Here is a 13,841-nt window from a genome sequence, read left to right as displayed (position 1 = left end):
CTGATAAGCAAGTGACTATCAACGTAAAACTGGACACGTAGATAAAGTGTGAAGTACGGCACTCCTGTGACATCAACTCCCTGGGTGAGAAAATATAAATACAACAGAACTTCACAGATATGTAACATCATCGACATATATATACATACACATATAAACAGTGTGCGTGCGTGCGTGTGTATGAATTTATAAACTATTATTTCATTCTTTTCTTAACAAAACTTTCACTTGAAAAATTAACTTTTTTCAAAACTTACATAGTTCAATAAATACTTTAGTTAAATTGTTCTAATTTAACAGTTACTATATTGTAGAAAAAGAAAACCTGGGATACAATAAGTATGTTTAGACACTGCTCTATATATTGATAAAGCACAAGTATGTATGCACATCCATTTGTAACTGCTCAACATTTTAAATTCAGGAGCTATTTGTCTGTGAGTTAATAACCTGGACACTTGTGTGTGAGTGACATGTGATAAATAAGAAAACTGGACACTTTGTGGTGTTAAAAGTTTGTGGAAAAGAGTAAATTTTTCTCTATCTTTAAAAAAGATCCATATTCAGCTATCAAAAATGCTACACTCATTTTCTGTGCCTCATCAAAGATTTCAGAAAATTCTTTTGGAAATTTTGTTTAAACAAGATAACTAAAAACTGTGAATTTGCAAATCTTCAAACAGCAATTGTAAAAAAAGTGAAAAAAACAAGACTGGAGATACTGTAGACATTATTTACTCAAACCACAGACCTTTATTTTGGCTCCATACTGTTATCTAGAATTACATTTTGTGAAGTCAAAATAGGGATTTGTAGTTTGAGTAAGTAATGTCTACAGTATCACTAGCCATGTTAACTTAATTTTTTCTTTTATGATTTGCATTTGCAGGTTTTTAAATACCAAATTTTTTACTTATTTTGTTTGCAAGCCTTTTGTATGCTAAACTATGAGCAAAGGATCACATGATATAGTAGCTAATTTTATACATTTTAACGATAATAAACACCGCTAATAGCTAGTTGATATGGTTCATGATGATTTACTGTACCTATTGACTACTTGATCACATTAGTTCAAGATGTAAAATGTTAAGTTGTAGCTGAAGATCATCATGGTTATTTATTTGATAATATAGTGAGCATTTATAATTTCTGTGTATCTAGATTCTCTCTCTCTATATATATATATAATGCATAGCAATGGACAAATATATATCTATAGACTAAAACACAGCCCCCACCATGGTCATATAAAATTTTACCAGTAGAAAAAGTGACTTTTCAAATAAAGCATATAATCTAAAACATCACTTTAAATAAGCTTTCATATTTATTCAAGTAATTATTCTACAAACGTGCATAATAAAATTTAATATTATGCATATTAATTTCTTTTTACTCTGTCACTTCATATGCAATATGAGGGTTGGCTCCTTAAAGACACTGATTGTGTAGTGTACAAAGCATTGAATATCTACATGTGACAGTCATCTAATGCTTATATGTTCTTGGGTTTGTAATTTCTGTTTCATTGTGTACTTAAACTTTTAAAAGAAAAACCCGATATCTGTCAAAAAGCTAACATCAAGGGTTGATGACAACATCATTTAAACTAGAATTATGTTTTAAGTTTGTGTAAAACATATAGGAAAAGGAATCAACTTTTCAATACCCCTACAACTTTTGCAGTACCTTATTTAGTATTATATAAAAGTTTTATTGTAAGCTGGCAAGCAAATAAATAATTATAAGACAAATGGAGAGATTTTCTTTTACTCGTAAGTCTAACATTCATGTTTTTTTATTGTGAGTTTCATATGTACACAGCCATAGCAGTCAATAGTAAAGGTTTTAAAGTGTTGTTTGAAGTTGCTCTTTATTGTTGAAGGAACTTTTTGCTTGAATGTTCTACTATGATTTTGTGCAACTCCTTGGAATTTCTACCATAGTTGATGATATGTTGAAACAAATAGTTTAAAAAGTGAAGTATCTATCTTTCTACAGTACAGTGCATATTAAGTCTGGTTGGTTTAACAATACCTGAAACCTACACAGATATATCATTTAGGGACAACAAGAGCTATTCATTTATCTGGGATGTTCCATTTACTGAGCTCAAAAATAAAAATAAAACACTCAATGCTAGCCCTTATTATTCAAATTAACTGCCTCTATAACATGTGAAGAAACCCATTCCAAAGGCCTCCACCCTGTTAGAAAAAATAAAGCTGTCTTAGCTAAAAATGACTCCTATCCTGCTAAAATTTATGTCCCCTAGTTCTACCACTCTCAGTGTTAAGTATGAAAAAAATATGATGCATTAACACTATTGATTCCATTAACAATCTCTAACACCTCAATCAGATCCACTCTAAATCTTCTTATTTACTTAGTTCTTTAGTTTTTGTTTTAATAAAAATGTTTGACACAGCTGCTAAAACAAAACTTAAGCACCTGTAGAATATTTTGTACATCAATTACTACAATAATAACTTCCAAGATGTATGGCAGGTTACTTACTGATCCTGTTTCATTTTTCCATCCTTTTGGAGCGTATTTAGCAAGTTTAATATTCTGGTCAATAAATATGTATTCCCCATCTGAAATAATTAATTAGGTTTTCAGAATTAAAGTTTAGAAGATGTTAATATGTAATGTAAAAGTAATATTTATGAATAAACACAAATTGCTGAAAAAAGGCACATAAGAATTCTAATAGCAATAATTATTCCATATATTTGACAATTTTCTTTTGATCTGAAAAAAATTCATCCCTCAAGCTCCATTCATTATCACAATTCTTTTGTTTCTATTCTTAACATGTGCTCAAAATTAATCACAAGAATATATACTAGAAGTTTCCATACTCACTATTACATAAAATATCTAGCACTAAAAATCTTAGAAACATTCAGGTTTCCTTCTTGAATAACAAATAATATATATTTTTTAACTTTTAAGTCTTTTCTGTTTGAATTAATATTAAATTCTGGTCAAAGTAAGATACCTAAACAAATCATAAATTAAAAGTTAACAAAAATAATAAATATAGTTGATTTAATATACATCTCTCATGTTCTTAACTTGATTACAATGTACTGTTTTATCAGTGAGTTCTTTCACTATTAATGATTTTTGTATTCATAATTCTAATAATATAGGATTCAGTCATTCTATATATAAAGTTAGGAATACAAAGTATTTGTTATAAATATATAACAATAAAAAAGGGAAAATAGTAAAAACATGTATACATACTATAAATATTATAATAAATACATTTAATAAGTCATATTAAAGAAACAATATAACTAACTTACAAAACACATAAAAATTAGTTGTTTGCTTCATGCGCTATCAGAAATATAAATTTATATTAGGTTGGCAATTTTAAAATAGAATCTATGTATGTATGTGTGTGTGTATATACATATATATATATATGTATCATAGCCAAATATCTGTTTTGAATCCCCTGAATGGTTAACCATAGAAAACAAATTATATATCAAAGTCCTTACTTTTAAGAGTAAAGTACATAAAAAAATATTCATTTTTTGCAATCACAAAGTTTAACAATAATATCAACATTGATTCACATGCTGAGTGCTCAAATGAAAAAAACCTTATTAAGAGCAAAAAATTTTTCTTTTTGTGAAGAACTTTCACACACAAGAAAAAGGGACTTGTTCCATCAACTGAATAAAATAAATATTTCTAAAACAGAAGCATGAATAGGAAAAAACACATAAAAAGAAGTTTATATGTATATTTCGTTTGTTTGTTTTTTATGTCAGTATATATGTTGAATAAATTGATTTGATATGAATATCTTCCTTTTGATATTTCTTATGGAAGTAACAATTTTCAAAACGTGCTCACTTCAGTAGCGGTCTTTTCTTGCACTCAGTAAAATAACAAGGAATGATGACATCACACAGAAAACTTCTCAATGGCTACTTAGTTAATCTCAGTTCTTGTTTGTTTATTTGTAGTTAAGCTCAAAGCTACACAAAGGGCTATCTGTGCTATATCCACCATGGGTATTGAAACCCAAGTTTCTAGCATTGTAAGCCTGCAGACATACCAATGAGTTACTGGAGGGCAAAACTGAGTGCTCTGTTGTGCTCAATACAATTATTGCAGTGAAAATCAGAAATTTGCCAATAATGCATTGTATTCAGTGTCCTTTGCAATGCAATATTCATTATGTAAATAATACATGGAATACCAAAACACAGTTATAAAAGGCCCACTAAACAATCAAACTATACGTGCATTCTGACCCAAGGGACTGGGTTCACTGCACATTTTGTACTTATTCTTCAATATTTTCTTGAAAATTACCATTGACTTCTTTCAATGCACATCTGCTACCGTGTTTCTCCGATAATAAGACCTACCCATAAAATAAGACCTAGTGTGATTTTTTGGGGATAGTTTTAATATAAGCCCTACCCTTAAAATAAGCCCTAGTTAAGAGTGGCAGGAAGAGGAAAGAAATCAAAAAACTTAATTTATTAATTAGTTTAATAGTTAGTTAATTAGTTTGTTTAAGTATTAATCAGTTAGTTTAATAGTTTAATAACAGTTTATTTTAAATGGTTAGTTTAATAGTTTTACTTTGTTACTTCATTTTTTTAATATATCAAAATAAGACATCCCCCGAAAATAAGCCCTAGTGTCATATTTTGGAGTGAAAATTAATATAAGCCCTGTCTTATTTTCGGAGAAACACGGTAGTATCTCATAAAATATACAACACCTAAACACTTTAAAATACCAGATAAACTTGTTTGTTTACTTGTGCTACATAACTTTGTTTCTGAGTGTATTATCACAAGTCAGTATATTTAATGCATTTTAAAACCACAAATATTATTTAATATTTAATTCATAAGTAAGACTATTTTTACCACTTTATGACCTATCTAAATTTAGGTTCAATTTATTCTGATGCTGCTGTTAGCCAGTTTGCGATGGTGTACAAACATTTTTAAAGGATAATAATATTTTGTTTATATAAATGTTTCTAGAGATTAGAGATTATTATCTGAACCAATTAACTACATCAGTCATTCTTAGTTAACTGACAAGAGAATAAACTCCACGACAACAAAACTGAAATACAAAATTCTGAACTATATTTATTTGCAATGAAAACACATAACTTTGATATAATTTTTAAAAAGACATAAATAAATGTAAAATTAGCTGTACAATCCATGAAAAACTGAAATGTAAGTATTAAACTACTTAACAGTATTGGTTGAATATATTTTACTTTTTATCTTAATGATAATTAAAATTTTTCTAGAGTGATTGAAACTAGAATCCACCTTTCTTTTAAGCAACCCTAATAATAACTGAAATTTCGTATTCTTGTTTCCACTTAACTTAGACAAAGATTAAGACTGAATAACTTACTACTCAAAGTGGCTAGACCAAACAGCTTGGTTTCATTTAAACCCAGATAATTGCAAACTTCTGCAAGTAAGTCCTGTCCTTTACTTGAGACCTGGAGTTTAATTACAAATTTCAATCAAATTTCCATACAAGTACCTCTTATCTAACATTTGTATCTGTATTTCTATATTACAAAGGTGGTTTTATAACGCATTCCTTTGGTACTTGTTAGAGATCACTCTTTCAGAGGTCTTATTTATATACATCTTTATTACATTATAGTAACAAAATCATGAGACACATTTTTATATCACTAGTCTGCATTTTAAGACTTACTTCTTGTATATTCCATTTACTTAAGTTGTACGTAACTATCAGTTGTGATACATGTCACATGTATTGTTTATACTGTAACTATTGTACACCCAGTGTTAATACTGTAACTATTGTACACCCAGTGTTTATACTGTAACTACTGTACACCCAGTGTTTATACTGTAACTATTGTACACCCAGTGTTTATACTGTAACTACTGTACACCCAGTGTTTATACTGTAACTACTGTACACCCAGTGTTTATACTGTAACTACTGTACACCCAGTGTTTATACTGTAACTACTGTACACCCAGTGTTTATACTGTAACTATTGTACACCCAGTGTTTATACTGTAACTACTGTACACCCAGTGTTTATACTGTAACTACTGTACACCCAGTGTTTATACTGTAACTACTGTATTATTGTGATGTGAAGCTATACCATGTGTTTGCTACCACCTTGTGTTAATAATGTATAAAATTCAAAAGCTTTTCTCTATTTATTCATGTATGTGCACAGTGGTCATAAAAATTAAGTTTCTTTTGGTCTAGCTACTCATTGTTTTGTGTCATTTCCCTGAGGTACCATTGTTGTGTTCCTGTAAAAACAGTTTCTACTGTGTCTAAAAGTACACAGCAATCTTTACCACTTGCAAGTCAGATGATATCTTAAGTATAACCTGTATTATATAATATTATGTTTTTATAACCTGGAACAGATTTTTCAGATTTCAACAACTTGTTCAGCTACTTTAACAGAGTCTGATAAAGAACTTTTTCTCTCCAGTATAAGCATCATCTTCTATCCAATAATTAAAAACATCATCTGATTATGTTATTGAAAAAAAGATTATTTAATTGTATTTTTATATTATGTTCAGTTTTTCTTCCACAAAATCAGTTAGGTTCAGATAATTTTGAATTATTATACAATATATACATTGGCTTGTCAAATTTCGTTATTCTGTGAAACCTATCTTGTCACTCTTGAGGAAAATCAGGTAACATCACCTGGTGTTATAAACATGAACTATATTGTTACTTGTTTGAAACTGTTTTATACTTACATCCACCAGAATATACAGCTTCTCTTTTGTCAGTAATACCAAACACACATATTTCTTTCCAGATGGACAGATGGCAGTGCAAGAGTTGTAAACACTTCGTGAGGATTGTTTCATCACTAGTGTTTTTTTATTCCTGCTTTATTTTCACCTGAAAAAGACAAATAAAAACTTCTACAGTACAGCCAAACTTTAAATAACTTCAACCAATGAATGATAATGAAATATATGTATGTGTTATGGGAACCAATTATTGTATACATAACACAACAGGTTTTAATTAAAACTCTGAAAGAAAACATGTTATATAGTTTCATATTCTTCTACAAATTGAAATATTGAAGTTCTGAATTTTAAAAAACTATCAACACCTACTAAGTGGTTCAGTAAATATTTATTTAACACTTTCAAAGTCCCCATTGGGTTTCAAGTTTCCATAACAAGCCTAGAAACTTTTCATGATGAGAAACCCACTTGAAATAAAAATGCATCTCAGAATGGGCGATATGAGTATTAATACATTTATTGATTAAGAGAACAATGTTTCGACCTTCCTAGGATATCTTCTTCTCTCTCTTTCTTAACCTGAAGATGATCTGAGAAGGTCAAAACATTGTTTTCTCCTTATCAATAAAAGTGTTAATACCCATACCAGCCATTCTGAGATACAAGCCTAGAAACATTTGCTATTTAAAAAACAAACAACAGTTAACCATGTCTTTAAATGATTTAGTTTGTCTTCAAGACTGTTTTACTGAATCTTGTTTCAAATGATCTGAATGGTTATCATCTGTACTGTTGAAAGAAGAAAAATCCTCATTAAACATAAGAAATAATTTATAAACATTCAATAGTACTTTTCCAATCAATTAGAGAGAGTAATTGTTATGTATATAATGGAATATAATGCAACTTCAAAAAATTTTACTTCCTGTTTGATAATCTATTGATTTCTTTTGTATATATAAAAACCTTTATGGCTTACTTTCAAAGTAACAATGAAATGTTGATTAAACTTATATGGTTACTAAACTTTAGTTTAATCAGCTTTGTAAATGTATACTTTATTCTCATACTAAGATCTCTCAGATGCTGAACAAAGTACGGTGCTACTGATCTAATGTCTTATCCAGAAAAATTTTAAAATAAAACTTTATGACAACAGGAAATCATGAACCATGATAGTTCTTCATAATAGGGTTCATAAAGTAATTTCATAAAAATTATAATAGAACATTTGGTCAAAAATAATTTCAAGAAGCAGACTTGTTCTTTAAACAACACTCAACACTTCAATTTCAATATCTAAAGTTGCTAAAATATTGATAATAGCAAAAAACTTTGATTTTTCCAACTGTTAAACAAAATACAAAATTCATCCAGAGATTCTTATTATGATTCACTCAGGAATTTCACAAAAACTGTAAAAGAATGTATGGGAAAAAGCACATTTGTTCTTGAAACAACAACTGAGACTTTCTATCTCAATGGCCAAAGCTTGTAAAATATCAATGACAGCAAAAAAGTTTATTTTCCCATTGTTCGACAACATTCGGTTCTTCTACATCAAACATTATTATTCATCATACTATTCTTGTTTCATAAACATACATAAAAAAGACTATGAATATTTTATTCAAAGATAGTAAACCTACTAAAAACTTCTGTACAGGTCATATGCCTTTTTTTTATAATGATTCTTGAAAAAGAAGGAGAGATTTTATCAGTTTTTATCATCGCTACTGGCCAAGTTTCTCTTTAAAGCCATTCAAGCATCAAAACCTACAATGAAAACAGCTAGGTATATTGCACCAAAATCTATGCACAGCTACTAAACAAACTCCTGCAAAGATTGTAGGATTATTTTAAAGTTGATTCTTGAAAGTCGAGATTTTCACTCATTAAACGTTTTTAAGTTTTCCCGTCACTAGGTGGGTTGAGGCTTTCGACTCGTAATCTCAAGGTCGCGGGTTCGAATCCCCGTCGCACCAAACATGCTCGCCCTTTCAGCCGTGGGGGCGTTACAAAGTTACGGTCAATCCCACTATTCGTTGGTAAAAGAGTAACTAGCCCAAGAGTTGACGGTGGGTGTTAATGATTAGCTGCCTTCCCTCTAGTCTTACGCTGCTAAATTAGGAGCGGCTAGCGCAGATAGCCTTTGAGTAGCTTTGCACGAAATTAAAACAAAAACAAAACCCTTCACTACCAACATACGCTCTTCAAAGGCGTTCCAGCATCGCAGAAACGTAGAAGCCATTTAAGCACCATTATATCAGTTATAAATGCTCCATTTTATACCAGTAAAAATACTTCGTTTTGTAAGACTAAACAATGTGTATATTTATAAGTATCTCCTGCCTTATTATTACTGATGACAATTTTACAAGCTACTGCAAACAAACAAAAAACGGCCATGAATATTTTACGGAAACCTCGATAATATTAATGAATGCAGTACTGAATGTATCATTGGACAATTTTAAAATTAATTTAAATGCCTTTTCTTCTCACCCTACAGAATTTCTCGTTTTGTTTGGAAATTTCGCACAAAGCTACTCGAGGGCTATCTATGCTAGCCGTCCCTAATTTAGCAGTGTAAGACTAGAGGGAAGGCAGCTAGTCATCACCACCCACCGCCAACTCTTGGGCTACTCTTTACCACGGCTGGGAGGGCGAGCATGTTTAGCGCGACGCGGGCGCGAACCCACGACCCTCGGATTACGAGTCGCACGCCTTACGCGCTAGGCCATGCCGGGCCAGAATTTCTCGATATCGTTCATTTTTCGCCATTAAAAAAAATCCGGTGTTTTACACATTAATTTGAAAATAATTTGAGCAACTTATAGCACATCAACTGGAAACTTCCACGTTAAGAATTCATCATTTCTCGAGTTAGATGATTCATTTTTCTCTATATATGTTTCTGCACTATTTCATTGATGTTTTCAACAGTAGACAATTATCATAGCAGATTCTTCACTCACGTGAGCGTTGATTTTCGTACTTCGGTGAAATTGTGAGTGGATACTTTTTTGTTGTTGTTGTTGTTGTTTCACAAGCTTGCAGTAAAATTGGCTGGGCATTTTGCACCAAAAATCTAGACAAATATATTACATGAAACGCTGCGTATGTCCAATTGATTTTTTTTTTCATTTAAAGTTGATATACACTGCTGGCCAAAATCTTAAGGTCAATGAACATAAAGAAAAAATATGAATTTTGCGTTGTTAGACTCAACCATTTATTTGAGCAGAGCTTCAAAAGATGAAAATAAGAAAAGTGAAAATAAAAACAAACTTTTTAGCATTTAATAGGTTAAATGCGAACACTATGAAATTAGCCCAAATACTAGCTGGTCAAAAGTTTAAGATTATACCTAAAAGAAATCCTAAACATGGTAGAAAATGCCCAACAGGATGTCTCAGTAGTGAGTTGCACAGTAGTCATTGCAAATAACTGCAAACATTCACTTTGGCATGATCGATATAAGAGTTTGCAGAAGGCTGGCTGGAATGTTATTCCAAGTGGTGAAGATGGCTTCACGAAGATCATGCACTGTTTGGAATTGACGTCCATTTCTATAGACTTCCCTTGCCATTTACCCCCAAACATTTTCAATGGGGTTCAGTTCGGGCGAATACGCTGGATAGTCTAAAAGAATCACGTTATCCGCCATGAAAAAGTCCTTTGTCCTGCGGGCATTGTGGATTACAGCGTTGTCCTGCTGAAAGATCCAATCATTTCCACACAAGGGACAGCCTTCAGCCAATAGGGATGCTCTCTCCAACATGCCAGTGTAGCCAGTTGCTCTTTGACGCTCCTGTATATCCTGAAGCAGTTCCCTTGTTCCATGGAAGGAAAAAGCATTCCAGATCATGATGGAACCTCCTCCACTGTGTCGTGTAGAAGATGTCTCCGGTAGGATATCCTTATCGTCCCAGTAACGTTGGAAGCCATCTGGACCATCCAGGTTAAATTTTTCTCATCAGAGAACAAAACCTTCGTCCACTTTTATACGTCACATGTCTGGTGCTTCTCAGCAAAGTTTAACCGAGCTGTTTCATGGTGTGGAAGGAGGTGTGGCCATTGAAGACGTTTACGGTTTTTAAAGCCTTTTTCTCGTAGATGCCGTCTTATTGTTCTTGAGCTGCATTCTGCGTCCGTTAGGGCCTTAATCTGGTTCGACGATCGGCTGGTATCTTGCCGGACAACCCGTCGAATCCTCCTGTTCAACGCCGTCGAAATTTTCTTGGGCCGACCACTTGAAATTCTCGTTCCGTATCCCTCAGGGTCTTTTAAGAAATTTGCAACAGCAGTTTTACTACGTCCAATCTCACCAGCGATGGTACGTTAAGAGAGACTTTGCTTTTGCAGCTCGACAATTCAAAATCTGTCAACTTTTTAGCCTTTGCCATGTTTTTACCCAATGTAACACAGGAGATGTCAGTGGGAGATATTGACAACGCTAATGCTTGAACACAAATGACTAAATTTCGTTACGTGTTTACCGATTAACGCTTTCTTTCAATATGGTCTTAAACTTTTACCAGCTAGTATTCAGGCTAATTTCATAGTGTTCACATTTTCCCTATTAAATGCTAAAAAGTTTGTTTTATTTTCCCATTTCTTATTTTCATCTTTCGAAGCTCTACTCCAATAAGTGGTTGAGTCTAACAACGCAAAATGCATATTTTTTCTTTATGTTCATTGGCCTTAAGATTTTGGCCAGCAGGGTATATGGCTATAAATACGAAATATATACATGTGTTGTTGTCAGCAGCTCCCTTGTACACGACGCTTGTTAACCACGTGTTTACATGAAACCTTATGCATAAAACCACCTGGCTCATTAAATAATGGTTAGGTAGGAAAACGTAATGTAGCAATGAACTGCATAAATGCGTGTAACATTCAAATGAATGCATATGTATGTAGCTTAAAATGTATTCTCCGTAAGTGAACATAAGAACTTAAGAAAACTAAAAAAAATTAAATTGTTGATTTAAAAAAGGGGAATAGAAACCGTAAAAAATTATAGAAATAAGGAAAACAATAACAGAGTTTACTACATTAAATAAAAACTTGATATCACACACAATTTTACTCTTCACTGGTACAGAAAAAAAGTTCTTGAAGATTACCCCATGAATCCCATGGTCACTGATACATAACTTATCAAATATATATATATATATCACTTATCAAAGCATAACTAAGATATGTCGCTTCTTGTTTGTTTGTTTTGAATTAAGCACAAAGCTTCACAATGGGCTACCTGTGATCTACCCACCACGGGTATCGAAACCCGGATTTTAGCGTTGGAAGGCCGCAGACATGCCGCTGAGCTACTAGGGGGCGATCTCGCTTCTACATTCTCTTTCATATAGAGATAAAATGGCAGTGTCAAGTTACATTCCTTGCAAAATACTGTAGATACAGTCATTCAGTGTCACAGATATGATTAAGTCATGTCATATAGATATGTAGGTTTGGTGACAATGTAGGATTACGTTGTCTCACTTGTACAGACTTTAACAACTAGATACAATTTATCATTATTAAAATATCATTTAGCAATGTCACTTCTACGTATTTTGCCATACAGATATGTACAGTCAATATTAAAAGGTATGACTAACTCATGTCAACTGCACATTTGCTTATGTGTATGTTTTTTAATCTCGCGCAAAACTATACGCGGTCTATGTGCGCTGGCCATCTCCAATTTAGCAGTGTAAGACTATAGGGAAGGCAGCTAGCTAGTCATCACCCTACACCGCCAACTCTCGAGCTACTCTTTTACCAACGATCAGTAACATTATAACGCCCCCAGTGTTGAAAAGGCGAGCATGTTTAGTGTGACGGGGATTCGAGCCCGCTACCCTCAGATTGCAAGTTGAGCGCCCTAACTACCTGGCCATGCGACACCTATCACTTGTACATACCGTCACGTAGATACGTACTGACAACATCAAAGTATAACTAGAGCATACTGCGTTATAGAGATATGTACTGTCAGTATTAAGTTTGTGATTAAATGGTGTTACATACTGTGAGATACATATATATGTATGTATGTATTGTGAATACTAAAGGTGTGGCTAAATTGTTTCACATACATACTGTTAGTAACCAAATATGATTAAAGTCGTGTCAGTTATATGTACTCTGCCAAGATTAATGCATTTATGACTAAATTTTGAAATATGGCACACATTATTCAAGGAAAGCAAGTAATACGTCACTAAGACCGTAAGCTTACGATCTTTGCTATCGAATACTCTCGTAAATAGTTTAAGACACACTTCATATGATTAGATGATACCTACATGTGACATATCATGCATACACGTACGAACCATTACCCTTTTATCAGTAACTTCAAACAATGGTTGTATGTTTGAACTATTACTTCAGCACTCACAGTGGATAAACACAAAGGTTATGAATGTTACAAGGTAACAGGTGTGTATGGATACATCACGTGCTCTTTTCTATACTGAAACATTCACACCTCTATACTTTTACAATGCAAAAAAACAGCAACAATATCCACTAAAGTAAATGTGTTACTTTGAAGAAATAAGCTACTACAAAATTAAAGCTCATTTTATAAATACATCACACACACACACACACACATATATATATATATACACAAACAGTCATATATAGAGACCATTCTATAGGCTAATTTGAATAAAAAGATCTAATAAACTACAGCAGCTACACAACACTTGTTATAATAAAATGTAACTAAAATCATGAAAAGTTCAGGTGATTACAAAAGCCAGTGATGTGAATAACTTATATCTATGAATATACCGCTATAATTAAAGGACTGAGTGGATATACAGTACAAAAAGATAATTAATAATTCTTATCATACGACGTTAGTATTAGGTCTGATACCTTATTTAGCAGTACCTTAGCCCTTTAGGAATTTTCTAGAATTAGAAGGGGCCAGCATGGCTAAGTGGTTATCGCGATCGACTCACAATCTAAGGGTCGAGGGTTCGAAGTCCTGTCACACCAAACACGTTTGTCCAT

At 32.4% G+C, this 13,841-nt stretch overlaps 1 protein-coding gene across 11 annotated transcripts in view; it reads right to left on the bottom strand.

Annotated features, from left to right (window-relative positions):
- The window catches only part of LOC143231107 (uncharacterized), a 58,131-nt gene that overhangs the window by 20,622 nt on the left and 23,668 nt on the right, over positions 1-13,841 (bottom strand). For 10 of the 11 annotated variants that reach the window (XM_076465684.1, XM_076465686.1, XM_076465683.1 and 7 more), the window contains 4 exons: positions 6,795-6,942; positions 5,428-5,518; positions 2,521-2,600; positions 1-80 (listed from right to left, as the gene is read on the bottom strand). In XM_076465684.1, the coding sequence (XP_076321799.1) occupies positions 1-80; positions 2,521-2,600; positions 5,428-5,518; positions 6,795-6,908 (365 nt within the window). In that variant the 5' untranslated portion in view covers positions 6,909-6,942. Of the gene's footprint in view, positions 81-2,520; positions 2,601-5,427; positions 5,519-6,794; positions 6,943-13,703; positions 13,830-13,841 lie in introns of those variants that run through there. The other variant, XM_076465692.1, reaches the window with a different exon arrangement.

Source organism: Tachypleus tridentatus, chromosome 10, assembly GCF_004210375.1.
Source record: "Tachypleus tridentatus isolate NWPU-2018 chromosome 10, ASM421037v1, whole genome shotgun sequence".
NCBI lineage: Eukaryota > Metazoa > Arthropoda > Merostomata > Xiphosura > Limulidae > Tachypleus > Tachypleus tridentatus.
The sequence above is the reverse complement of the archived record's forward strand: the minus strand, read 5'-3'. Positions and strand labels throughout refer to the sequence as shown.